Source organism: Eschrichtius robustus, chromosome 8 (assembly GCF_028021215.1).
Source record: "Eschrichtius robustus isolate mEscRob2 chromosome 8, mEscRob2.pri, whole genome shotgun sequence".
NCBI classification, from domain to species: Eukaryota; Metazoa; Chordata; class Mammalia; order Artiodactyla; family Eschrichtiidae; genus Eschrichtius; species Eschrichtius robustus.
Genome location: NC_090831.1, coordinates 50,058,607 through 50,085,503, shown reverse-complemented (window position 1 = coordinate 50,085,503; position 26,897 = coordinate 50,058,607). Strand labels below are relative to the sequence as shown.

Here is a 26,897-nt window from a genome sequence, read left to right as displayed (position 1 = left end):
CATCTTTCTGATTTCTCTCCTTCTGCTAACTTTGGGTTTTGTTTGTTCTTCTTTCTCTAGTTCCTTTAGGTGTAAGGTTAGATTGTTTATTTGAGATGTTTCTTGTTTCTTGAGGTAGGCTTGTATAGCTATAAACTTCCCTCTTCAACTGCTTTTGCTGCATCCCATAGGTTTTAGATCGTCATGATTTCACTGTCATTTGTCTCCAGGTATTTTTTGGTTTCCTCTTTGATGTCTTCATTGATCTCTTGGTTATTTAGTAACGTATTGTTTAGCCTCCATGTGTTTGTGTCTTTTACGTTTTTTTCCCCTGTAATTGATTTCTAATCCCATAGCGTTGTGGTCAGAAAAGATGCTTGATATGATTTCAGTTTTCTTAAATTTACTGTGGCTTGATTTGTGACCCAGGATGTGAACTATCCTGGAGAATATTCTGTGCGCACTTGAGAAGAAAGTGTAATTTACTGTTTTTGGATGGAACGTCCTATAAATATCAATTAAATCTATCTGGTCTATTGTGTCATTTAAAGCTTCTGCTTCCTTATTTATTTTCATTTTGGATGATCTGTCCGTTGGTGTAAGTGAGGTGTTAAAGTCCCCCACTATTCTTGTGTTACTGTCGATTTCCTCTTTTATAGCTCTTGGCAGTTGCCTTATGTATTGAGGTGCTCCTGTGTTGGGTGCATATATGTTTATAATTGTTATATCTTCTTCTCGGATTGATCCCTTGATCATTATGTAGTGTCCTTCCTTGTCTTTTGTAACATTCCTTATTTTAAAGTCTATTTTATCTGACATTGCTACTCCAGCTTTCTTTTGATTTCCATTTGCATGGAATATCTTTCTCCATCCCCTCACTTTCAGTCTGTATGTGTCCCTAGATCTGAAGTGGGTCTCTTGTAGACAGCATATAGGTGGGTCTTGTTTTTGTATCCATTCAGCAAGCCCATGTCTTTTGGTTGGAGCATTTAATCCATTGACGTTTAAGGTAATTATCGATATGTATGTTCGTATGTTCCTATTACCATTTTCTTAATTGTTTTGGGTTTGTTTTTGTGCGTCTTTTTCTTCTCTTGTGTTTCCCACTTAGAGAAGTTCCTTTAGCATTTGTTGTAGAGCTGGTTTGGTGGTGCTGAATTCTCTTAGCTTTTGCTTGCCTGTAAAGCTTTTGATTTCTCCATCGAATCTGAATGAGATCCTTGCCGGGTAGAGTGATCTTGGTTGTAGGTGCTTCCCTTTCATCACTTTAATTATATCATACCACTCCCTTCTGGCTTGTAGAGCTTCTGCTGAGAAATGAGCTGTTAACCTTATGGGAGTTCCCTTGTATGTTATTTGTTGTTCTTCCCTTGCTGCTTTTAATAATTTTTCTTTGTCTTTAAATTTTGCCAATTTGATTACTATGTGTGTCGGTGTGTTTCTCCTTGGCTTTATCCTGTATGGGACTCTGCACTTCCTGGATTTGGGTGGCTATTTCCTTTCCCATGTTAGGGAAGTTTTCGACTATAATCTCTTCAAATATTTTCTCGGGTCCTTTCTCTCTGTCTTCTCCTTCTGAGAGGCCTATAATGTGAATGTTGTTGTATTTAATGTTGTCCCAGAGGTCTCTTAGGCTGTCTTCATTTCTTTTCATTCTTTTTTCTTTATTCTGTTGCACAGCAGTGAATTCCATCATTCTGTCTTCCAGGTCACTTACCCATTCTTCCGCCTCAGTTATTCTGCTATTGATTCCTTCTAGTGTAGTTTTCATTTCAGTTATTACATTGTTCATCTCTGTTTGCTGTTCTTTAATTCTTCTAGATCTGTGTTAAACATTTCTTGCATCTTCTCGATCTTTGCCTCCACTCTTTTTCTGAGGTCCTGGATCATCTTCACTATCATTATTCTGAATTCTGTTTTCTGGAAGGTTGCCTATCTCCACTTCATTTAGTTGTTTTTCTGGGGTTTTGTCTTGTTCCTTCATCTGGTACATAGCCCTCTGCCTTCTCATCTTGTCTATCTTTCTGTGAATGTTGTTTTTGTTCCACAGGCTGCAGGATTGTAGTTCTCCTTGCTTCTGCTGTCTGCCCTCTGGTGGATGAGGCTATCTAAGAGGCTTGTGCAAGTTTCCTGATGGGAGGGACTGGTGGTGGGTAGAGCTGGCTGTTGCTCTGGTGGGCAGAGCTCAGTAAAACTTTAATCTGCTTGACTGCTGATGGGTGGGGCTGGGTTCCCTCCCTGTTGGTTGTTTGGCCTGAGGCAACCCAACACTGGAGCCTACTGGGCTCTTTTGTGGAGCTAATGGCGGACTCTGGGAGGGCTCACACCAAGGAGTACTTCCCAGAACTTATGCTGCCAGTGTCCTTGTCCCCACGGTGAGCCACAGCCACCTCCCACCTCTGCAGGAGACCCTCCAACACTAGCAGGTAGGTCTGCTTCAGTCTCCTATGGGGTCACTGCTCCTTCCCCTGGGTCCCGATGCGCACACTACTTTGTGTGTGCCCTCCAAGAGTGGAGTCTCTGTTTCCCCCAGTCCTGTCACAGTCCTGCAATGAAATCCCGCTAGCCTTCAAAGTCTGATTCTCTAGGAATTCCTCCTCCCCTTGCCAGATCCCCAGGTTGGGAAGCCTGACATGGGGCTCAGAACCTTCATTCCAGTGGGTGGACTTCTGTGGTATAAGTGTTCTCCAGTCTGTGAGTCACCCACCCACCAGTTACGGGATTTGATTTTACTGTGATTGCACCCCTCCTGCCATCTCATTGTGGCTTCTCCTTTGTCTCTGGATGTGGGGTATCGTTTTTGGTGAGTTCTAGTGTCTTCCTGTCGATGACTGTCCAGCAGCTAGTTGTGATTCTGGTGTTCTTGCAAGAGGGAGTGAGAGCACGTCCTTCTACTCCGCCATCTTGGTTCCTCCCTCTCTAAGCTCTTGTATTTCATGGTCTAAGGGATAACTTCACAAGCATCTGCCTCTAAAGATGCACTAAACTGAGCTAGTCTTCCTTCCACATCTCGTATCTATTCTTCCTCAAGTGTTCCTTCTTGGTAAATGATTCCTATCCCACCAGTTGTTTAAATCGGTCTTTCCTTTAATTTTACCATGATTTTTCTTACTACTTCTCACATCCAGCGTCTTATCAGTGAACATAATCCATTGGTTCTACTTTCCCATAATCTCTGCATATGTCTCCTCTATCATACAAGTCCACATCACCATCATTTCTCACCAGTCTTCTAAGTAATTTTCCTGCCTTCATTCTTTTTTTTTTTTAATTTTTTTTTATAGCTACTTTATTTATTTATTTATTTATTTATTTATTTATTTATTTATTTATTTTTGGCTGTGTTGAGTCTTCGGTTCGTGCGAGGGCTTTCTCTAGTTGCGGCAAGTGGGGGCCACTCTTCATCGCGGTGCGGGGACCGCTCTTCATCGCGGTGCGCGGGCCTTTCACTATCGCGGCCCCTCCCGTTGCGGGGCACAGGCTCCAGATGCGCAGGCTCAGTAGTTGTGGCTCACGGGCCCAGCTGCTCCGTGCCTGCCTTCATTCTTGCCTCAGTATATATTTTTTTCCTACAGCAGCCAGTGATCTTCTTGAAATAGAAACCTGGTAATGTCATTACTAGGTTTAAAATACTTCATTGGTTTCCCTTTTAGCCATTAGGACAATAAACTCCTGAACAATAAACTTCCTTCTTATGCTGGCCTCTGCTTAACTTTCTGTCATCCTCTCTGACCACTTCTCTCTCCTGTTGCACAACATTCTCTGTTGTTTCTGTGACCTTGCACCTGTGTTTCTTCTACCTGGGAAACTCTTATTCTTCAGGTCTTGAATTACATGTCATATCTTCTGAGAAAAACTTTCCCTAATTCCTTCAAAGCAAGATCAGTTGTCCCTTCTATTTCTCACTGCATTCGTTCCAAACTCATTTTTGCTTGTTATGTGCAATTTGATAATTGCTCTGTTTAACTGTTGGTATTCCCTCACAGATAGTAAGCACCATGTAGGCAGAAAACATTTCATCACAATATCCCCTAATCTTCCACAATTCGGCGCATAGAGTAAATGATTAGGAGATATTTGATAAATGAAAATATAAATGTAAGTGATTACATGAAGAATAGAGATTGCTTATTGGAGAAAAATTCTGTAGATTATTAGATTGAGAGCAAATAGAGAGAGGCCTTATATATATAATGGAAGGGAAATAATTCTTCCACAGAAAGGAAGAAAAGAACAATTGTGAGGGGTGTGAAGGAAGCAAAAGGAGGGAGTTCTTACTGAATGGCCTTGGTCTCAGCAGTATAAGAAATTAGAAAGTCCATCTTTGGTGGGTAGATTGAGAGATGGCACATTAGTTGTTCTGAAGACAGTGAGAATGATTTTAAACAGTAGCTGATAATAAGTCTAAGGTGAGCCACTAAAAGTAAATAAAATAATTACTTAGCAACATTAGAATTCTTGTTCAGGATAAATAACTTGAATTTATAGCAAATCCATTTACTACGATTATATGGTTTTCTTCATCCTGGCTTAGGTATGGGGGCAAAGGGAAAAAAAGTTCTGGGGTTTCATAGGCAGGTAAGTGGAGGTTTAGGAGGCCAAGAGGTTCTAGGATGATAGGGAAGACAATTAGAATGACTGGTTAGAATGTTCATTTGATAAAGAGGGAAATTCACCAGAGGGGAGGGGAATAGACTGAGAGAATAAGAGGGGCAAGGAAGGGAGAGGCAAACTTTGGGGCATAAGTAGAAAATGAACAGTGAGCAGAGAATTTGGCCAAAAAAAAAAAAGATTTTCTAAATACGAAATATTAGAAGAATGGCTTCTTTTAAATTTTTGGAGGAGATCAACTAAAGACCTAATTTATTTTGAAATTACAGTGAATGTTTTTTCAAGTATAAGATATAACCTAAATTTCTTGAAGAGAAGTCACATTGTTTTTCTTTGATAATCTCTTTTACTATTTTAATATAATTGTCTTTTGTTTTCTATGCCTAATGGTATTTTTTGTCTGTATCTGAAGCTGTGTCAAACTGCTAATTCACTTACCAAATCCTCTGTGCCTGTAGTATCAGATACTAAAGGAGAGACTAGAATTGAAGACCCTTTTAACAATTAATGTACGTGATAACTTGTTTGAATGATTTCCTACTAGAGCCCATATTTATAAGATGATAATTATCTTCACATATTTTAGAGATGGAAGCATGATGTTTGATAACTCCTTTTTTCATGCCCAAATACTAAGTTAAGAGAATATCTATAAGTATAAAATATTGTTTGCTTTGTTGTCATTTGTATGCTTCTAACATCACTTTTGCTAGATTGTAGCTTTCTGAAAACAAGGGATGTATATTATTCATTTTGTTTTCTACATAGTGCCTTGCGTGTATTTGTGATCAAATAAAAGGTAGTTGGGTTTAATTACTTGAAATTCTTTAAGTTATTCAAGTGTTTATTTGAAAAACTTCCTTAATATGGGAGGTAGTATTAAACTGACTTCTCCATTTTTTCAGCATTAAAGCAGAAGAAAGTATGATTTTTCACTTTAATTCTGCAGCTGGATTGTAATGAGATCTTATAATGAGAACTTAACATGTGATTGAGGCTTCCTTTTAGTATCATCGTCATAACAACATAGTACATCTGTTAATATTTTACAAAGTTGTTTCACATGTACTATTTAAGTTTAAAATACTTGTTTGTATGTGAACTGTTTATGACACAAGGTGAATTGAACTTAACATGAAATAAACCCAATTTGAAAATTAGGCAACTGAGATCTGAGAGGTAAGAGTCTTGCTAAAATGTCACAAAAGTTGTAAGTGATTGAACTGAGTTCTATCACGTGTAGGTCTGTGCTATATATCTGCATACACATGCACACACACATACATGGACGTGCTGAATTTCTGAATCTAGAAATCTGACTTCATCAGTGGGGTAGTAATTATTGGGTTTGTAACATAATTTGTACTATTGTCACATTAATCCACTCACCATTCTTCAGGAGACAAAAACATGTATACAAATATGTTTATGAATACGATTAAGTAGAAATTTACGAAGAAAAACCACCTTTGCAACATTTATTAAAGTTGAAGTAATGTATTATTAAAAATTCTAGTCCTGATTCCAACTTTTGAGGTTTTATTCTCCTTCCCTTATTCCACTGGCATACTGAACTTTAAATATGAATAGGTAATATTTCATATGTTTCGCATTACTTACAGGGTCTGTATAATTTGCCTGAAAAAGATAGTGGAGTGTAGCCCTGTGAAATATACTAAGTACATGGTCCCAGAGCAAATACTAAAGGAAAGTTACAAGTGTAGTACACATGACAACATGATTATTCACAGGTGAAAAGGTTAGGACTAAATAAGATGGATAAAGCTGGTTTCAATATTCTGATCCCTTTCCTGGTATCTTAAGTATGGTGCTGACCTAGGTGTGTATATTTCATTGTTAACTTGATAACATAATACACCATGGGAGTAAAAGTAAAAGGTTATTGTGAGAACTTAAATACCTGCAACGATCCTAAGTGCTTTCAATGAAACAAACTCAGCTTCTTAGTATGTTACATTGTTAAAGCCGTGAAGCAATTACATATTGTTAGTTTATATGAGCCCACAGCCATATCAAGCCAGGTACTTACGGAAGTATGTTTTGAAGTAGGACTCTAGACATCACAAATACACCTTCTGCATAATCTAGGCAGTCTTGTTTTTTCCTTTTCTCTTTCCTTGTCTTCTTGCACAGATATTCATTGAATGCCCACAGTGTTTTAAGCTCTAGGATCATAGCATCAAACAAAACACTCCAAGTCCTTGCTCTCATCGAACTGATATTCATTGGGATGGAGAGGGAGACAGACAATGGGCAAATGAAGATTAAAGAGAGACAAAGAAACAGAGAGATGTAGCATAGCAGGTGTTTCATAATGTTAGGAAGAAAAGTAATGCATGTAAGTAGGAGTAAGGCTTTCAGCACTTTAAATTAGGGTAGTCAACAAAGATGTCTTTGATAACGTAATATTTTGAACAAAGACCTGAGTAAAAATAAGAATCCTGTCTTTAGAATATATGAGGGCAGAGAGTTACACAGTGAGGAAAAATCTGAGGCAGTACTGAGAGTGCTTGACCTGTTTGAGAACCAGGAAGGGGTTTGGTATGTCTGGCTAAGAGTAAGTTAGGGAAGGGAAGGGTAGGAAGAAGAAAAGTCATGTGAGGTAGCAGGGACCAGATGGTAAATGACTTCTGGTCACTGGAAGGAGTTTGCATTTTATTATGTGTGATTTGAAAAGATATAGGAGGGTTTAGATATGTCTGAAGTGACATATCAGAGGTACACACTGCTGTGTGGAGACTCAGAGAACTCAAGGGTAACTACATGGTTTGGGGCTTGAGTACCTCGTAAATGACGATGCCATTTAATGAGATGGGGTTCAACTTGAGAAAATTTCTTTTGTTTTGTTTTATATGAATCTCATCTCTCCCCTCCCACCTAGTTTTTGCTCGAAAGTGGAATAGACCAATTGGTAGTTTGATTTAAATTATTTTATGCTTGAAAGAAAGAATAACAATAGTGATGACGATAAGTAATATTTAATAGCCCTTACACTTTGCAAAATGTTTTAATATCCAGTAATGCATCTGCACTATATGGTCACATGGAGGATTTCTGCACCTACTCCTAACTTTATGGGAAAAAAAATTTTTTGAGACATAAGGTGATTTGTAACATACTTTAAAATACATAAAGAACAGTTCACAATCTACTGAAAAAGAGTGAACTAAAGAGAGATTAGGTCTTGAAATATGTCACATAGGGGTTAAGAGAAAATTGAAAATGGACTGTAATGAATGGTCTTATTTACCCAACTGTGAATTAATATATATGCTATAATTTGTCTCTCAGATCCAAGGTTCATTAGTGCCCACCTCATCCCAGAAAGTGACAACCCTGAAGATGACAAAGTGTATTTTTTCTTCCGTGAAAATGCGATAGATGGAGAACACACTGGAAAAGCCACTCACGCTAGAATAGGTCAGATATGCAAGGTGAGGTAAAGAAAAAAATGAGGAGGGTATCATTGTCCAATCGCAGATTTTTCCTTTTCCACCTTTGTACAAATATAATGAAAAATATGGCTAAAAAGCTTGACTGATCACTATAAATATTTAACAAAAAAAGATTGAAAGCATATTATAGTTGCTTATGAATAACTTCATAGTCAAACATAGAGGTACAGGTTGTGAGGTGTTATTTCACAATTACATTAAATAATATTAGTTTGAAATTCTAGAGAAATAATTTTTTTCATATTACCTGGGAAAATATAATTTTTGTATTCTCAGACCTAGCATAGGTTCCTACAATGTATAAGTTTTCAATGAATATTTTTTGTTGGAAATAACTCAAGTATGAATATAAAAGAGACAAGTGTTATAGCTTGTTCTTATGAATTGATTATAGCATCCTATATACACATATGTGCACACACACATAATTTTGAAGCTCTGAACTTTCATATACTGTGTGGCACAAATTCAGATGTGATATGTATTATAATGTTAGATATATAGAATAAAAAATTGGTCAGTAAATATGTATGGATTAGTTAGTATCAGTGTGAAAATACGATAACAATACTATTCTTACCCTCTATACTGTACAGTACAGTATATATGAAATATGAATGAAGCTAACTGTTATTATATATTAAAGCACCTTTCATCTCAAGAAAAATCACAACGACAAATCCAGTTACTGTCTTAAAATGAAATTATTTCTTTTTAAAAAAAAATCATGAAATTTTAAAAATCCCTGTCTTGGGGGCGGGGGTATCCTCTTTCCTATCCCAATCATGATCTAATTATTTATCTGTAGTATATTAAATTACTGGAAAATTAGAAGTTTTAATGCTCTGGAAACATGCAAATGATATATGCAATATATGAGAATCTTTTCTCCACAAAATATAAGGCATATTTAAAAGCAGTACTTACAAGGGTTAAAAAAATCTTTATACTAAATAAAATCGTATAAACAAAATATATATCAGTGTTATACTTTTGAAGAAAAAGTTATTTTCCTTCAAACATATGCACATAAATATTATTTTATAAGACTCTAAGTTACTGGTAAATCCATACCATCATAATAGAATTTATTGCTACATCAGGTTACAGTTAAGTTTCATTTTCAGTGGGAAGATACTTCTTCAAAATTTTTGCTCTAGAATGAGATTTCTTTATTAAGATTTATGCAGATGTTTTTTCAGCATGCTGTTTGTAAAGTCAGCATTCCGTCAACTGAGCTTATAAAAATATTTGATGCTAGCATGCTTTTGTTTGTGGTGTATTTTCAGTATGGGTTATAAGGCATGCAGTTATTCTTTCATTCAGTAAATACTCATTAAGTGCCTACTATGTGCCAATGTGCTTACCTCTGTGAACCAGCCTACTTAGGTGAGTAAAATCTTAAGGAAAACTTACATAAGAAAGAGAGACTAAAAGCAAACCAAAACAAACACAAGAGTAGTATTGTTCATTGCAAAGTGGTAACAGAATGGAAAAAGTACAGTGACTTTTTAATGCTAAGGCATATTTATTGTAAGTCACTCCTTGAACAAGGTTGGAGTGAATAGATTTCACCAAAAATATAATAAGAAAGCATAGTTACTTATATCTAGTCATTTAAAATTCATTTCTCAATTTGAAAAACGAGGAATTGTGTTTTGTATCTGTCTCAAGATATGAGAAGATAAGATATTTGAAATTATCATTTGCATGCACAATTTCTAAAACCATTATTCTCTCCTTTCAGAATGACTTTGGGGGCCACAGAAGTCTGGTGAATAAATGGACAACATTCCTCAAAGCTCGTCTCATTTGTTCGGTGCCAGGTCCAAATGGCATTGACACTCATTTTGATGAATTGCGTAAGTAGCTGATGATGTCATATAGAGAGTATTCAAACTTTGCCATTACCTTCAAAAATGCAACTTTCTCCAATTTTGTTTTAAAACAGAGGATGTATTCCTAATGAATTCTAAAGATCCTAAAAATCCAATTGTATATGGAGTGTTTACAACTTCCAGGTAAATAATGCTTTGCTCTCTTATTATCATAGAAAATTCATGTCCTTTAGATGCTTTCCAAGTGTCCATAATTTGTGAAAATATTTTTGAAAGAACAATGTCGGCTAAACCTTTGAGCTCTTGTGCATTCTTGGGTGCCTGAAATAAGTCATGACCTAAATCATTTTTTACATAAATTTTAGCAAAGAATTCATTACTATGAATTTAATGATGAAAAATGTATGCCATGCCCTATGTATAGCTTTGACTTTAAAATTTTGAGTGAAATATTTGAGTAAAATATTATAAACATAGAACTCTGAGTTTTGTTAAAAGTTTGTAGTGATATAAACTAAGGGTGAAAAATCTTTTTCCCTCCCCTCTCCTTTCTCTTCTTCCTTGTCCCTACCCCCTCTTCCTCTCTCCCTCTCTCTCTCTCCTCCTACTTCTTCCCTATCTCCCCCTCTCTTCGCCCTCCTCCTTTCATCATTCCCCATCTGCCTCAAAGCTCTTGCTGTCAATCAAGCAGTAATTATTTCCTGTTACATTCAGCATAAAGTTTACATTACCTGGAGTTGCTAAAAGAAACATATATTTAAATGCATATAAAGAGGGATATGCATTTGGATATGTATAAATGTTTAAAAGAAAAATAATTTAAAATCAAAAGTCAGGAAAAGTGCTACAAGGGACTGTGATAGCATAAAGAAAGATTAACTACAGTGTCCAACACTGATTTTTTCTGTAAATATTAAAGCCATTACAAATTGATTGGACATTTTTACTTAATTTTTAAAATAACATGTAAAAATTAGGAAAACTATATTAGTAAAACCAGATGCAATTTCCCATACCTAAATATTTCTCCCCTTTGGTATAAAAACAGAATGACAGCTAAAGAATGTGGGAGGCTCAAATTAAACAAATATTAATCCATTTCTTCTGCTTCCTCATTGCTTAGTACAGTAGTTTTCAGTCTTATGCTCACGTCAGAATCGCCCAGAGAGCCTGTTAAAATACAGATGCTAGGCCCCGCCCTCAGAGTCTCTGATTCAGTAGGAAGGGGTAGGGCCTAAGAACGCATTTCTAACAAATTCCCAGGTGATGCCCATGCCGTTGGTCTCGGAGCCACACTTTGAGAATCACTGGCTTAGTGGGTAAAATAATTTCTCAGCGAGATTGATGTCATATATGAGTTAGTCTTAACAGCTGTAAATCCTAAAAAGATCTTTTGATGATGATGGATTCCATCAATAGATAAGCAAAGTGTGTAACAATGAAAAAGGGACACATAAACATTATAGACTACTATAATGTATCAAATATGTATTAATTTGCTACTTATTCCATTATGAAAATATTATTAAATTCTATAAATATTTACTGAAATGTACTGTGTGTCAAGTACCATGCGATATGTAATTTATGTTACAGAAAAGAAGCCAGGCATGGTTCCTTCCCTCATGAAGCTTGCACTCTACCAGACATTGTCTAGATGCACCTGTTTTCAATAATAAACTCTTATTACATATGTTTTTCATTTGGTCTAATTTTTATGTAATTTTCTATGGGTAGAGATTGATTAAAAGGTATGCATTCCATAGTTTTAATGTGCATAACTGTTTTATATCTTTGTATAAATAAATCCCTCAAGCTGTATTTATATAAGCAAAATAAAATGGGAAATTGTGGCAGCTCATGGTAAACTTCCAATGTGCTTCAATTACCTGATTTTTTTTGTCCAACAAAATGATGGGGATAATTGCTGTAATACTCTACTTTTGCTAGGGTGTAATAACTACTAACTTAAAATGATTTTCTGTGTTGGAAAGAGATGATTTTAAACGCCTTCACACAAATTGAACTCTGTTACTTGATCAAATACTTTTGTTGGTTTGGGAGTTAAAAATTATAATATAACACATTGACTATTCATCTTCACCAGTTTCAGTTTATAAAATGTGTTCTTAAACATTCTTTCTTGTTTAAACATTTCCTGGTTTCAGCAATGATGCTTAAGTCTTAACATAATACCAAAGTTTATATTTTTATTTTATCTGATATCAGAGTTAATCATTACCTTTTAGATTTTGTATATATGTTTTTCCTATCAGTGTTTACATATGATATGAATGTATATATTTATATCGTATATTGTCTATTTATGAAATGAATATGTATATGTTCTGTGAGTACTAAAGGTGTTTTCATCCATGCCTTCTAATTTTGAGCAATCATAATTTTGCTCTCTTGTGTATTATTAAAATATATATAAACATGTGACTTAAAAAATCCCAAACACTATTTGAAAATTTATGTTCAAGTATTGATAATTGCTATCTGAAATTTAAAAACTCAGTGTAAATAGCTCTGTCATTGTGTAAAGATGAAAGTCTGTTTTTGTTCTGTCTGTCTTTTTTAGTAACATCTTCAAGGGGTCAGCCGTGTGCATGTATAGCATGAGTGATGTGAGAAGGGTGTTCCTGGGTCCATATGCTCACAGGGATGGTCCCAACTACCAGTGGGTGCCTTATCAAGGAAGAGTCCCCTACCCACGACCAGGAACTGTAAGTGGCCTAGGTGTTTAAGATAGGAAATGAATAAATTTATGCTGAAGGTTAAAAAAAAAAGCAGCTACATACATATTAGATATAGATAACGTAAAAGAAAAATTCCAAGACTATAAATGAAAGCAAGGCAAGGATTTTTCTCTGATAACCATGAAATTCCACATTTAAAGACATGTTCTTCACAGACATCAATGCTTAAGTTCAACACTTACCAGTAGTTAATACCAATAATTTATGAGAAATAGAAACTGAGCAGGTAACCTTATTTATCTTCTTTTCTGAAAGAGATATAGTAAAAATGGCTTTCATGGAGAGTTGAAACAATTAGGATACACATAGACTTGCTCTCTCTGATTGTGGCAAAGGCTCAAGAATTGCACATTAAATAAGAGGAAACATATTTAAATCAATATTATCTACCTATGGAAGTGGGACACATCTCTCAAATAGGTAAAGAAGATATGCAAGGAAGAAACAAACAAAAACCTCATGGAAAGGGCCTAGGTGTTTTAACAGATGCTGTCTACTATCGCTGACCTCTCCCCTTCCAGCAATGTTGTGCACATTCAGGCTTAAAAAAAAGGTGGATAGAGCTCAAATTAAAATCAGCTTTAAGTCTGCAATTTAAAGTAGGGAGAAAAACAGAAAAGACTCATACGGTAGAAAGTGAGTGAATATGACGTCAGATGTTCTAGAATACGTGGATAGAACCATCCAGTGCAACATTTCCTAACCCTAAGAATTTTTTTTTTTAACATCTTTATTGGAGTATAATTGCTTTACAATGGTGTGTTAGCATACGGCATTTGTTTTTCTCTTTCTGACTTACTTCACTCTGTGTGACAGACTCTAGGTCTATCCACCTCACTACAAATAACTCAATTTCATTTCTTTTTATGGCTGAGTAATATTCCATTGTATATATGTGCCACATCTTCTTTATCCATTCATCTGTCGATGGACACTTAGGTTGCTGCGATGTCCTGGCTATTGTAAATAGAGCTGCAGTGAACATTGTGGTACATGCCTCTTTTTGAATTATGGTCTTCTCAGGGTATATGCCCAGTAGTGGGATTGCTGGGTCCTATGATAGTTCTATTTTTACTTTTTTAAGGAACCTCCATACTGTTCTCCATAGTGGCTGTATCAATTTACATTCCCACCAACAGTGCAAGAGGGTTCCCTTTCCTCCACACACTCTCCAGCATTTATTGTTTGTAGGTTTTTTGATGATGGCCATTCTGACTGGTGTGAGGTGATACCTCATTGTAGTTTTGATTTGCATTTCTCTAATGATTAGTCATGTTGAGCATCCTTTCATGTGTTTGTTGGCAATGTGTATATCTTCTTTAGAGAAATGTCTATTTAGGTCTTCTGCCCATTTTTGGATTGGGTTGTTTGTTCTTTTCGATATTGAGCTGCATGAGCTGCTTGTAAATTTTGGAGATTAATCCTTTGTCAGTTGCTTCATTTGCAAATATTTTCTCCCTTTCTGAGGGTTGTCTTTTTGTGTTGCTTGTGGTTTCCTTTGCTGTACGAAAGCTTTTAAGTTTCATTAGGTCCCATTTGTTTATTTTCGTTTTTATTTCCATTTCTCTAGAAGGTGATAACCCTAAGAATCTTTAAGGAAATAATTTCATATGATGAAAAAACTTGTTCTTTAAGTTTAACCATTATTTTAATTTCATGTCAGTTTTATTGTTAAATTCAAGTAAATGATGTTTTTAGATGAGTTTATTAGGCATAGGATGCTTTTAATCTTCTTCTTTATTTTCTATAAAATTTTTTGCTAAACTTATTTATGAGCATTTCATAAAGATTACTTCTAGCTGATGGAGCTTGTAGGTAAAAAACCTAAATAGGCTTTCAGAAGAAAAAATGAACAAGGTAGACTATCCATTGATTATAAGAAGCCTGTTTTAACAGATTTATGCATACATACATATGTATATGTATGTGTGTGTGTGTGTGTATATATATATAAAATAGTATATTCAATAGCCCAATACTTGTACCCATTTCACAGATGAAGACTCTGAGGCAAAGAGAGGAGCCAAGATTCATTCCAGGCAGTTTGATTCTAGAGCCTGAATTCTCACCCATTGTTCATAGAGAGTTGTTATGACATGGTCCATTAAGTCAGCAGTGTGAACCAAGTGCTGGAGGCAGAAGACAGAAAGCACTGCCTAAGCTAGGAATTAGGGAGGGGCTGCCAAAAGGAGGCAACACCTTGCTCCGTGAATAAAATTCACTTAGATCAATCCATTAATCCCAAAAGTGGGCAGCTGAGAATATGTCGTTCCATCACCACTACTGGAGAAAAACATATTAAGAAGCCTTCAAGCGGTGTGTCAATAGAAGGGCATTTTCTTTTATTTTTAAAGAAAAACCTACAGCTTAAGTAATACTAAATACAAAAATAAAAGTAAGGCAAGAAAGTGAGACAAATTGTAAGATAAAAATCTAAAATAAATAAATCTCTTCATTTTCAATCATTTCTAAATTTTTGCAAGTTGTTTTTAAATGGTGGTAGAAAAGCAAAAAAAATTAATGTTATAAAATATGTTTTATCGTTTCTTCTAGGAGTTTATACAGCTATTTGATTTGATTTCTATAACATTAAATAAATAATTTTTTAATTTACTTAAATAAAAAGTAATTCCCTAAATCCCTTAACTGTTATATTAGTGTATTATTGTGTGTGTATCTGTATAGTACATACATATATATTCATAAAGAGATACTCTTCCTGTTTCAAAATAGCTTTATTTCATTTCTCATGAATTATTAATGATCTGTGTTAAGGTAATGGCAGAGACAATTGATTTCTCCTTCTAAGCCTCTTGTTAGATCAAGAACCACTCAACTACATTTCAGCTCTCAAACTGTTACATTAAATGGCAGAAATTAGTTAAGTGTAAGACAAAAAGCAAGAGACTGGAGATACTGTACTCTGAATGCTTGCACCACATAATTAAATGCAGTGAAAAGAGACAGTAAAATCTGAATTTTCTTGTTTTTGTTTTATTGCCTTAAGTGGAGCATTTAAATCCAGAGGTGATATTATGACACTGTACAGCACAGCATCCTGTCTGGCTCTCCCTATGGCCATCATCTGTTCTGCTTGGTCCATTCTGATTGGTCAGTTTCTGTGCCATGCAAGTTGTTAAACACCTTGAATAACACATCTCCTTATCCCTAGAATTACTGTAATTGTTAAAGAAATAATACTTTTGGTCCTTTTTGTGGTACTTTTTCAGGGTTGTGTTAAAAATAAAGCAATAAAGAATAGTTTATATTGTCTTTTAGTTTGAAGAGAGCATTTATATTTTAGCATAATACCATAGGGAAAAATGAAATGCATTCAAGAAAATTTTTGATTTTCTCTAATCTAATGATTAATAGCATTTAGTTATAACATATTCCAGTCATTATTTCAAATACTTCATTTCGACATAAAGTATATGGTGTTGTCACTAATAGAGGCATCAGACTTCTCCTGTACACTGAATTCATTAGATGCATTTGCAATTTTTGGTAAGAAATGATGACATCCCATCGAGACTTAAAATATGTTTAGAAAATGTATATTATATATTACATCTTCTAATTTAAGTAAAATTATTTTGCTTTTTAGTTTAACAGTTACTTAAAAAAAATTACAGATTTAGATTCCTAGTTCATTGAGGCCATATATTATATAAATTATAATCCTATTCATTATATTTTAATCAAAAGATAATATTTTCTTTATCTTAATAGTGTCCCAGTAAAACATTTGGTGGATTTGAGTCTACAAAAGACCTTCCTGATGATGTTATAACATTTGCCAGAAGTCATCCAGCCATGTACAATCCAGTGTTTCCTATTAATAACCGGCCGATAATGATCAAAACAGATGTAAATTACCAGTTTACACAAATTGTAGTAGATCGAGTGGATGCAGAAGATGGCCAGTATGATGTCATGTTTATCGGAACAGGTAAATGTTTTAACTTCAGCTCTAAATGTTCTTCCAGAACATTGCGTCTAACTAATTAAGTATACTAAGAACTGAAGGAAGACTTTATAGTCACTCTTAAGGTATAGTTAACCTCTGATAAATGACTAAAAACCCTGAACATTCTCCCATTCCAATGTGTTATTTTTTTAGGCAAGTTGACATATATTTATTAATTTAAATTAAATTTCCTTTTCAATCAAAAGTTGATAAATGTAATCAGGTAAAGCTATTGATTAGCAATGTCTAATTATCAATTATCAATTATCAATTATCAATGTCTATAATTGAATCATAACTCTTTTCTGAACAGTGGCTTTTCAGGACAAAAATGTGTTGCTCAAATCGTGCATAAAATTCCCAAGACATTCAATAAAAGTTCTAGAATATATTGATGCAAAATTATCTGAACTTTAAAATTATCATAGATTGCAAATCTTCCAGAAAATAAATTTTGGCAACAAAATTTGTTTAGTGTTTTTACCATACAATGAGAAACAAAACAAAGCAAAACAAAACTTCATCAGAAAACCAACAAAGTGGACCTAAGGAATCGTCAGATACATTTTAGATCCATTTCTATAGAAATTTAATGACGTATTTTTACCAATTCCATGATTAGAAACAAACATTTTATAGGTATATTTTCAGGATGAATTCCATTGCTATTATGACATATTATTTTATTTTTCCCCTACTCTCTTTAATAATACTATTTTAAAAGCACCAGTTACAAATCTGAAACTTGCTACTTAGGGTCAGATTCCAAGGTAATAAATTCCTAGTCTCCATTAACGTTGTTAACTGAAATAAATCAATGGGAAACAGAGTGAGTGCTCCACTGAAACCTGTATAATAACATTTATTTTCCCTTGGTGAGAACAGAGAAAGAAATTGCATTAAGTACAGGGGAATGGCAACTGCACAGTAAGTGCTTTAAAGACTTAAAGTTTTATAACAAAATTGTGAAATACTTACGTTATCAAGTGTAAGTGTCAGGTTCTGAGCAATACATTACAGTCTGCTTTTATGAGTGAGAAAGTTTCTCTATCAAATAAAAGAATCCCAGGGAGACCTGGAGTTCAATAAAAGTCAATGAATTGCAAGTATCAACTTCTGGTTATAAATATCTTGAGAAATTATAAGATGATAGGATTTCTCTTCAATAAATATTAGTTTATCACTAATGTCAAATTACAATTAGATCTCTCTACAGAGTAATTAAACTTGTTCAATAATGTCACACTTGCCTTTTTCTTCACCTCTGGCCTAAACATGTTGAGAAGTCCCCCACTCATTGTCAGTGCAACAAAAGCTTGCTTCCGGCTATTTGACCAAAGAAACCTAATCATGAATTTTCAGTTCTTCTTGGACGCAAGCCGTCTTTAAAGGAACCAATTTCATGAGCACGTTGAATGTCTGATGATGTGGATGGCTATCGGTCAGCACAGAACAGGGTCATCTGTCAACAAAGTAAATTGATTACAGTAATTTTATCTTTTAAGTAAGTTACACATTGATCCTAGTTGAGTAACCTGATTCAATTTGTGTGAAATTGTTTGAAATACTACTCAGTAAAACTTGATCTGGGACACAGATAAAGTTATTTTGGGGTATTGGAGACTGATCAGAGGCACTGAGTATATTAACCTAATTTACCTTTAATCTTTGGTGTTAAGAGTAGTCTAAGGTCCTGTAAACAGAAGGATCTGCTTAAAAGAGGGATTTTTTTTTTGACTTTACAAGGGATACACTAGCAACCTTTGTCGGTCTCATATAGCACATCATATTGATCCCCTGAAAATGGTTATCTGTGGTATGAATACATTGAATTATATTTCTGGTGTAACTTTACTGGTAAGATTTTCTTCTCGAATAATTAGACTGTTTAATTTGATTAAAATGAGCCAATTGAAGCTAAAAATAATTGATCAACTGATCAGAAACGGAATGTTGAAGAGTCAAATTTTTGAATTTAATAAATCCCTGTTCTTTATTCTATCAAGAATAGGAACCCATCTGTAAATACTGGAAAATAGTAGCTTCTTAACCCAACTTAGAGTAAAAGTGCCAGCTCTTATCATTAAAACAATTTGTCTCTTTTAACAATGAATAAACAGTGCTTTAAATCTCTATAAAATGTATTCATTTTAACAGTTTTCATTATTTATGGTTCTGAATTTAAAAATTTTTTAGTACTCTGAAGTTGATTGAACAGCATGTTAATTAAACCAGTTTGCTAACCAAAATTGATTAGCCAGTTATTGAAAAGCCACTGTAATAAGTAATCCAGGGTGTTTACTTTGAGAAATCAGATTATTGTCATTTATCAGGTAATGGTCATTGAGCTGTTGTTAGGGGCCTCTAACTACTAGAGTCTTCCTCGTGGGAAGAAGATGAGCAGCCAGGCTCTGAGGCTCTAACTACTTTTGTTGCTTGACAACATTCCTTCCATTTTGCTTATGAAGTATTCATAGTAGTTCCTGGTTACATAACAAAAATGGGAAAAACCTGCAATGTCTAACTGGTAATTTTTTTCTTTTTTTAGTTTATTTTGTTATAGAATGAAAGATTCTTTAAATTAATTCTATAGTGCTTTACAATTTTCAAAAGTTTCACACAGATGATTTCATATAACCCCATAATAACCCTTTTTTTCCCCTACCCCTATATTGCCCCTCCCCCTTCTGAAGCCTCCCCACTGGTAACCACTCATTTTGTTCTCTGTATCTGTGAGTCAGCTTCTTTTTTTGATATAGTCACTAATTTGTTGACTTTTTAGATTCCATATATAACAGATATCATACAGTGTTTGTATTTCTGTCTGACTTATTTTACTTAGTATAATGCCCTCCAAGTCTACCCAAGTTGCTATAAATGGCAACATTTCTTTCTTTTTTATGGCTGAGTAGTAGTCCATTGTATATACATATACCACATCTTCTTTATCCATTCATCTGTTGATAGCAATTGTAAATAGTGCTGCTAGGAACATTGGAGTACATGTATCTTTTTGAATTAGAGTTTTGGGGTTGTGTTTTTTTTTTTTTTTTTTTTTTTTGGCTATATACCTTGGAGTGAAATTCCTGGGTCATATGCTAGTTCTATTTTTAGTTTTTTGAGAAACCTCAACACTGTCAAACTGGTATTATTTTTAGTTTAGTTTTGTTTTGTTTTTGAGACACCTGGTAGTTGAGATTAAAAATACAAATAATCCAACCTAGTGATTATTATATATATATATTTTTTAATTACACAGGTTTAGGATAAAATCATCTCCAAAACTTCAGATATTTCTAAAAGTTCAACTACTTTTATTCCATAGCTATGTTTATACTTTATCTAGTTTAATGAAATGCATTTGTATATATTACTAATGCTGTAACAATAAAATAAATTTTAAAATGCTGACGTCAAAATGTTCTTTCTGGTCAAATACTGATTTCATTCATTAACACTAAACTCTGTTCAGATCTATTTAAATTGTGGTCTTCTCCAATTTCTTTCAAAGATGTTGGAACCGTTCTTAAAGTAGTTTCAATTCCTAAGGAGACTTGGCATGATTTAGAAGAAGTTCTGCTGGAAGAAATGACAGTTTTTCGGGTGAGTGCTGCTTAATTTCAAGTGTCAACAAGTTCCCTTGTATGTCTTTCCCCCAGGACAGCTGCGCAGCGAACTTGGTATGGACAAGCAGTCTAGCATAGCCTTCTAATTAGCTTGTCAATTAGAAAGCCAGACACTAGTCAAAATAAACCTTGAAACTTTCAATGCTAGTTAAATCACAAAATGTAAAGAAATATATCCTTGGCTCATATTTTGTTTTCTCAATGATAAATTATATGATTTACATTTTATATTGTTCATGTAAGTTACCTCAATGAACAAACCCTGTGCGCCTCCTACCCTCCAAATCCCCTCTTTCACACTTAATGGTATAACTGGGATGATAGGTAACTTCCATGAATCTCTTAAAGGAAATACGTTCAGAATGATAACGGAATGAAGACATTTCAATAATTTTTTAGCTTATTTGTGAATTGTTTTATCATATTTTCCTAAAGAAATCATTTGTTAGCAAAAAAAAGTTTCTGAGGTTTTTATATCACTTGTGGAAAATCTGTTATGAATTCCTAGTCTACACAATTAAGAAGAGTACAGATAGTTGTCCTTTTGTCCTGAATCACTGATGGCCCAAGTAGGTTTATATAGGATTGGGGGTAGAGGCAGCAGTATATGGATTGAAGTGAGGGAGGAAAACTGAAGTAATGTAACATACACCACAGTGTTCTGTTGTTCCTTTTAGAAAGCCAGCTAGGGGGAAGAGTTTGAATTGAAGCACACCTTGATATAAATCATTTATGAAATATAACAGAGAAATAGATGCCTATCAAAGGTGTTATTTCAGTTTTTGATAAAAAAGAAGGCAAAAGTCTGAGACATTTATAACTGCAAAATAAACTGGAATTAGAAGAATTTCATGGACAGAAAATGAGAAAATATTAGATCTAGTCTCACAATTTAAAATTATCTCATTTAGTCTCCAGAAATCTCAGACACTTTATCTATAACATGAAGTGGATGGATTAAAGTTTTCAGTTGATTAAATATTTTGATTGTAAGCAAAGTCTTCCCAAGACTTCTTTTAGCCCTGTACTTGTAGACCAGTTTATTAACACAATAGAGCTCTTGCTCACTAGTCAGTAATACTTTGAAGAGAAAATAAAGTAAAATATGGCAAGCTTTTAGTATATATATTGATTCAAGTAAAATTATGATTAGCTTTGAAACAGATAACTGGTACATCATGACACAGACACCTTGTAATAACTAAACAATGTTCTAATGGGAAGGGCTTAGGTTCTTCAGTCATAGCTACATGGCAGTTCTGTTTGGAACACATACAGTCCCTCTGAGCTTCCCTAGCAGGAAAAATGATACCTACCTCGCAAGGAAGCTAGAAGAATTAGAGACAACTATATGTAGAACATCCGGGACAGTGTCAGGTCCTGTGCTCAGAATCTTATTGTCAATATAATTTTACTTGTTTTAGTTTGTCTACACTGAATATAAGCCACATTCTCAGGAGCCTTCTCTACTAATCCTTGGTTTAAGTCTTAAAATAACACAATCATCATAATTCTAGTATGATTTTTAAAATCAGGCACTTGGACCTTACTTTGTCTGGTATAGAATGATGACTAATCCCTATCTTTCACCAAGTCCCATTTCATTATTTACGCATTGATACTTTATCCTACAAATTCAAAAATACAGTTATGCAAATAGACTATGTCAGTAATACAGAGCCCATCTAGATTTAGCAAACAAATTATGGGCACTGAGGGGCAGATACATATATTGCTGTCTTGTGTCCATTGTTGTGTCTCCAGAGCCTAAAGTGTGTTTTCAACCTACATTTATTAAATGAATAAAGGAATCAGTATTTATGCAAAAATGAAAAATGAGAAATTAAAGAGTTTAAGGTCTTCCTTAGGGAGACTCCGCTTAAAGTGAGGTGCCAGAGTATAAGGAAGATAAACCGAGAACAGCAAAAAGTTATCCTGCTGATTATATCCCATATTATTCTAGTAGAAAAAAATTTTTACCAATTCTGTATTTTTGGAAATCTATATTACCACCACTGTTGCAAATGAAGTTACAGGAATACTAAAATATTGTTAACTTTAGAATTTCTTAACTATTTCCAGAATCTTTTACTTTTGAATTTGTCATGGTTCCTTTGCATATTCCCCTTCAGTTATAGTATATGATTATAACAAGTTCCATTTACTAATTCAACTGTAAACAAACATGTCTACCATGGTCCTGGCACAATGCTAAGTTCTGGTGATTCAGAGATGAACACTATAAACATGGTCCCTGACCTTGTGTAGCTTAGAGACTCTTCCATGTTATCCTTCATAGTTTCAAGTACTTAATTTATTATCTTTTAGTACAATTAAGTTTTATCTTGTAGAATTGTATCATTATGTCATGCCATTTAAAAAACTAAGGTTCTTTTTATCTATTATTTAATTATTTTCCAGGATTTTATGAATCAGAATATGTATAATTTTGCAGTAATACTGTATTCTAGCTAATTTTCATTCCCTACATCTCTGGGATTTTAAGTTTACGTTTCACATCTTATCTATGTTTTTTAATAGTAAATCAAATTTTAGTTTAAAAATATTACTTTAAGCTGATCTATTAAATGACTTTTAACAAAATCTTGGGAGGTTGGAAGCCAACCATCTTGCCAACACAAATATTTCATGTCTATTAGATTTTGTTAGTGTTTTGCAGTTTCCAGAGAAATACACAGCCAAATTACACCTATGATAACTATTGAATGACTTTTTTGTGGTTTTTTAAGATATCATGAGAGAGGTTCTTTATTCAGTTTTTAACAATTAGGTATAAATACGTAATATTGTGCTTTCATGGAAATGATTGTTGATGAGTTTATAATATTGTTAAAAGGTTGTTTGCAACATGGGACACATCTTCCAGAGATAAATGTTCCATTTTTCTCCCATATTCTGTGCTATGCATTGTTGTCATTATTATTTCTTTGGCACTCAAGTAGACAAAATGTATTTGGGCAGAGTTTAGAGAAATATTTTCTTTCAACATTCTATTCTATCAGGCAAAGTTCATACATATATTGTGGTCTAGCAATTGGAATATTTCACTGTCAAACTTTGTTTAATTTTGCAGAAGGAGGGCAAAAAACACATTAAAGCAATTTCTATATACACTGAAACAAGCAGAGAAATGTTACAGTTTCTGTATTTTTATTTGAGCCTTGCAAGTCATTCCATTTAACATAAAATAAAATTTGAAAGGGTTAACTTGAGCACTGTGGTAGTTTGACAAGGTAAATAGACAAGGAACAGATTTAGGGTCCTGGTGGTATCTGATACTCTTGGATTTTAAAAAGAAAGACATTTAATGTCAACGAACCAGTTAATTTTAGCATAATATCATCTCCAGGAGACCATGTTCATTATGTGTCTTTGCTAGACTGAATAACCAAACCTCATATAAAATCCGGAATTAAAGCCAGTACTATGTCCATTGCCATCTTGAGGTTGGTTTTAGGAAAACACCCTGGCTAATCACAGAACATTCCAGTGGTTCCAGTTACATCTAAGATACTTTTTTTTCTGGGTGAAATCAAATCCCGATCCAGAGTATAGAAAGAAAAATGTTCCTCAGTAATAAAATTTCCATTTTAGAGTAAAATTTTTGTAGGTAACAAAATGTGAGATAAAATTGGCCTTGGTATAGGACTCTAGAAGTGACTTTAAATAGCCATTATATATTCAAAATGGTATCAAAGTACTAAGACACAAACCTGATTCCAAATATTACTTGTAACCATAAATTTGTGTTTGAATCTCATTTACTATGTGATTCCAAACAAGTTGGTTAAAGTCAGTTGAGCCTCCACTTCTTCATTTCATAAATTTTTTGTTTTTTTAAATGAAGATTACTGGTAAATTGTAGCTATTTTTAACTAGTTATACAAATGAAAATCTCATGTAAAATAAATGCTTGAAAATTCTACACCTATACCTTGTTAAAAAAATATTCAAAAAGTATGAAAACCAGACTTATGCTGATTTTTACTTTACTCACATCGAGATTTTTTTTTTCCAGTCCAAAGAGGGTTTTACTTTTGAGACAGTGGGGTGTTCAAGTCGCAATGCATTTAGTACAGTGGGTTTTATTTATAGTCCTATTGACTGCAAAGGATTGCAAGGCAGTTACGTTGATAATGCATGCATTTTAAACCCAATTTATGCAATATTCCATGAACAGCTGAGCAAATAAATGAAAGAGTTTAATTTTCATTCAAATGTAAATCATAATTGATGCTTTCCAAAACCTAGTCTATTAACTCATTCTAAAGGAGCATCAGCATGCGTAGCATCCAAGGAGCTCTGTCAGATTCTCCTGGGATCAGCAGGTTGAAAAGCTCTGCAAGTGTGCAAGTTTAATAAGGACTAGATTAAAATATCTGAAAAAATTTTTTAGCAAATTAGAGTCATAGAAAATCTTGAAAAGATGCTAAGTTTTTAATTTCATTTTTACTTGAACTCCAATTAAATTTGCACTTGAAACCAGTTTCATGGAAATGCTTATGAAGCTACATCTGTTTTAAATGAAAGTTATATTCACCACCAACTAGGGCTCAGAAAAAAAGATAGCTTATTTAAATGGATGTCATCTTAATATATTGTCTATTAAAATTCAACCGCAGGCAGCATATAGCACATCCTATTCCAAACTGTTATTAATGTCCTGGTCTAAAAAATAAGTAAGTTTCTTTTAATTAAGAGCTTCTAGGATCTTTTTTTTTTTTTTTTTTTAATTTTTATTTATTTATTTATTTATTTATGGCTGTGTTGGGTCTTCGTTTCTGTGCGAGGGCTTTCTCTAGTTGCGGCAAGTGGGGGCCACTCTTCATCACGGTGCGCGGGCCTCTCATTATCGCGGCCTCTCTTATTGCGGAGCACAGGCTCCAGACGCGCAGGCTCAGTAATTGTGGCTCACGGGCCTAGTTGCTCCGCGGCATGTGGGATCTTCCCAGACCAGGGCTTGAAACCGTGTCCCCCGCATTGGCAGGCGGATTCTCAACCACTGCGCCACCAGGGAAGCCCTAGGATCTTAATTGAAGAACGTTAAAATTATAATATGGCACAACGGAGTTTCTTGTGTATTGGGGTTTGTTTTGTTTTACAATTTATGTATGAAGTGATCATTTCCATCTACCTTACAGACATTTAATTTTTTGTATTGTCAATGAATGTGAAATGTCTGAAAATTCACCAGCTTCACTTTTATATAGTTTCACTGAAGTTTTTAAAAGAACTGAGACATAGCTAACTTTCATTTTAATTATACTAGCTGTTGATTCTCTAAGAAGTACTTTCCTTGTACCTTGGCTCTAAAATTTATTTCATGAAAGTCAATAAGAAGTTAGCTGCTTACATAACCACATAACCATTTTTCCTGTGAAACTCTTGGAATGGAAGAAGCTGCTATGGAATATTTTCCTAACTCTTTTCAATTCTTTGTTTGGGTTCACTGATTCCAATATTATATAAACCTAAGTACAATAGTCAATTTTGTCTTTTAAAACTAAAAATCTATGATGAATTGGCCCCTTGATTTTTGTGATTTGATGCTACTAAATTCCAAAGATCTTATTTCTGTATAGAGAAAATTGGTAGATATTTCTTTCATCATAGTTGTCTTTACGATTGACAGTTCCTATAGAAAATTATTTGTAATATCGTTAAACTCTGAAAATGGGAAATTATGGGAAATCCCTAACTTATCCCATCAAATTAACTTACATTCTAAATCATTTGTCTCATTTGTGTCTCAGGCAGGTTGTCTTAAATTTGTTAACAAAATTCTGTGCTCAGCTTAGATGTCAGGGTTCAAAGTGGAAATTTGCAATTCTGCAGTACTCAGGGGGTAATTAAAGCCACAAGAGTGGATAAGCCCACCAGGAACATAATGTGGCATCCAAAGAAGAGTAGAAAGGAGTCAGCAAGGCAAGGCAAATATATGAGGAATGGCTGGAGATAGAAAAGACTGAAAAAGGCTAAGAATAGTCAATAAAGAGTTTCAAGGCATAATGAAATCTAAAGGAAGAAGCAGTCAAGAAGAAATGAGTGCTCAGTAGTGCCATATCAAACAAGAAGTCCAGCAATAATAATAGACTGAAAGCTTCCATTCAGCATCAGTGATTTCTCTTGCTGAGAATCGTAGGCCACCTCTCTAGAGTAAGGGCTAGACTCAGTGGGCTGAGGGATGAATGGCACTGAATGGGACATGAAGAAGTAAAGATGGTGAGTATAGAATATTCAGATTATTTTCAAAGAAATTACAGCTAAGTTTAAAGGATTAAGGAAAAACTTCTTTTAAAGGATGGCCTTCTTTATCTCATATACAAATTCAGTGGAAGGAACAGAGTATAATGGGGAGAGTAAAAGAGATATGAGAGAAAGGGGAAAATTGGTAGGGAATTCATTTATTCATTCATTCACTCATTCATTATTTAACAAATATTTATTGACAACTTGTAAATTACACTTAACCTTTGAACAACTTGGGGGTTAGATGCACCAACCCTCCAGGCAGGGGAAAATCTGAGTATAACTTTACAGTTGGCCCTCCATATCTGTGCTTTTGCGTCCATGGATTCATCCAGCGCTGATGGTGTAATACTATAGTATTTACA

At 34.3% G+C, this 26,897-nt stretch overlaps 1 protein-coding gene across 2 annotated transcripts in view; it reads left to right on the top strand.

Annotated features, from left to right (window-relative positions):
* Positions 1-26,897, top strand: part of SEMA3A (semaphorin 3A) — a 490,617-nt gene that overhangs the window by 431,599 nt on the left and 32,121 nt on the right. For both annotated transcript variants that reach the window (XM_068550463.1, XM_068550464.1), the window contains 6 exons: positions 7,903-8,045; positions 9,814-9,928; positions 10,018-10,087; positions 12,489-12,633; positions 16,399-16,618; positions 20,148-20,239. In XM_068550463.1, coding sequence (XP_068406564.1) covers positions 7,903-8,045; positions 9,814-9,928; positions 10,018-10,087; positions 12,489-12,633; positions 16,399-16,618; positions 20,148-20,239 — 785 coding nt within the window. The remainder of the gene's footprint in view (positions 1-7,902; positions 8,046-9,813; positions 9,929-10,017; positions 10,088-12,488; positions 12,634-16,398; positions 16,619-20,147; positions 20,240-26,897) is intronic.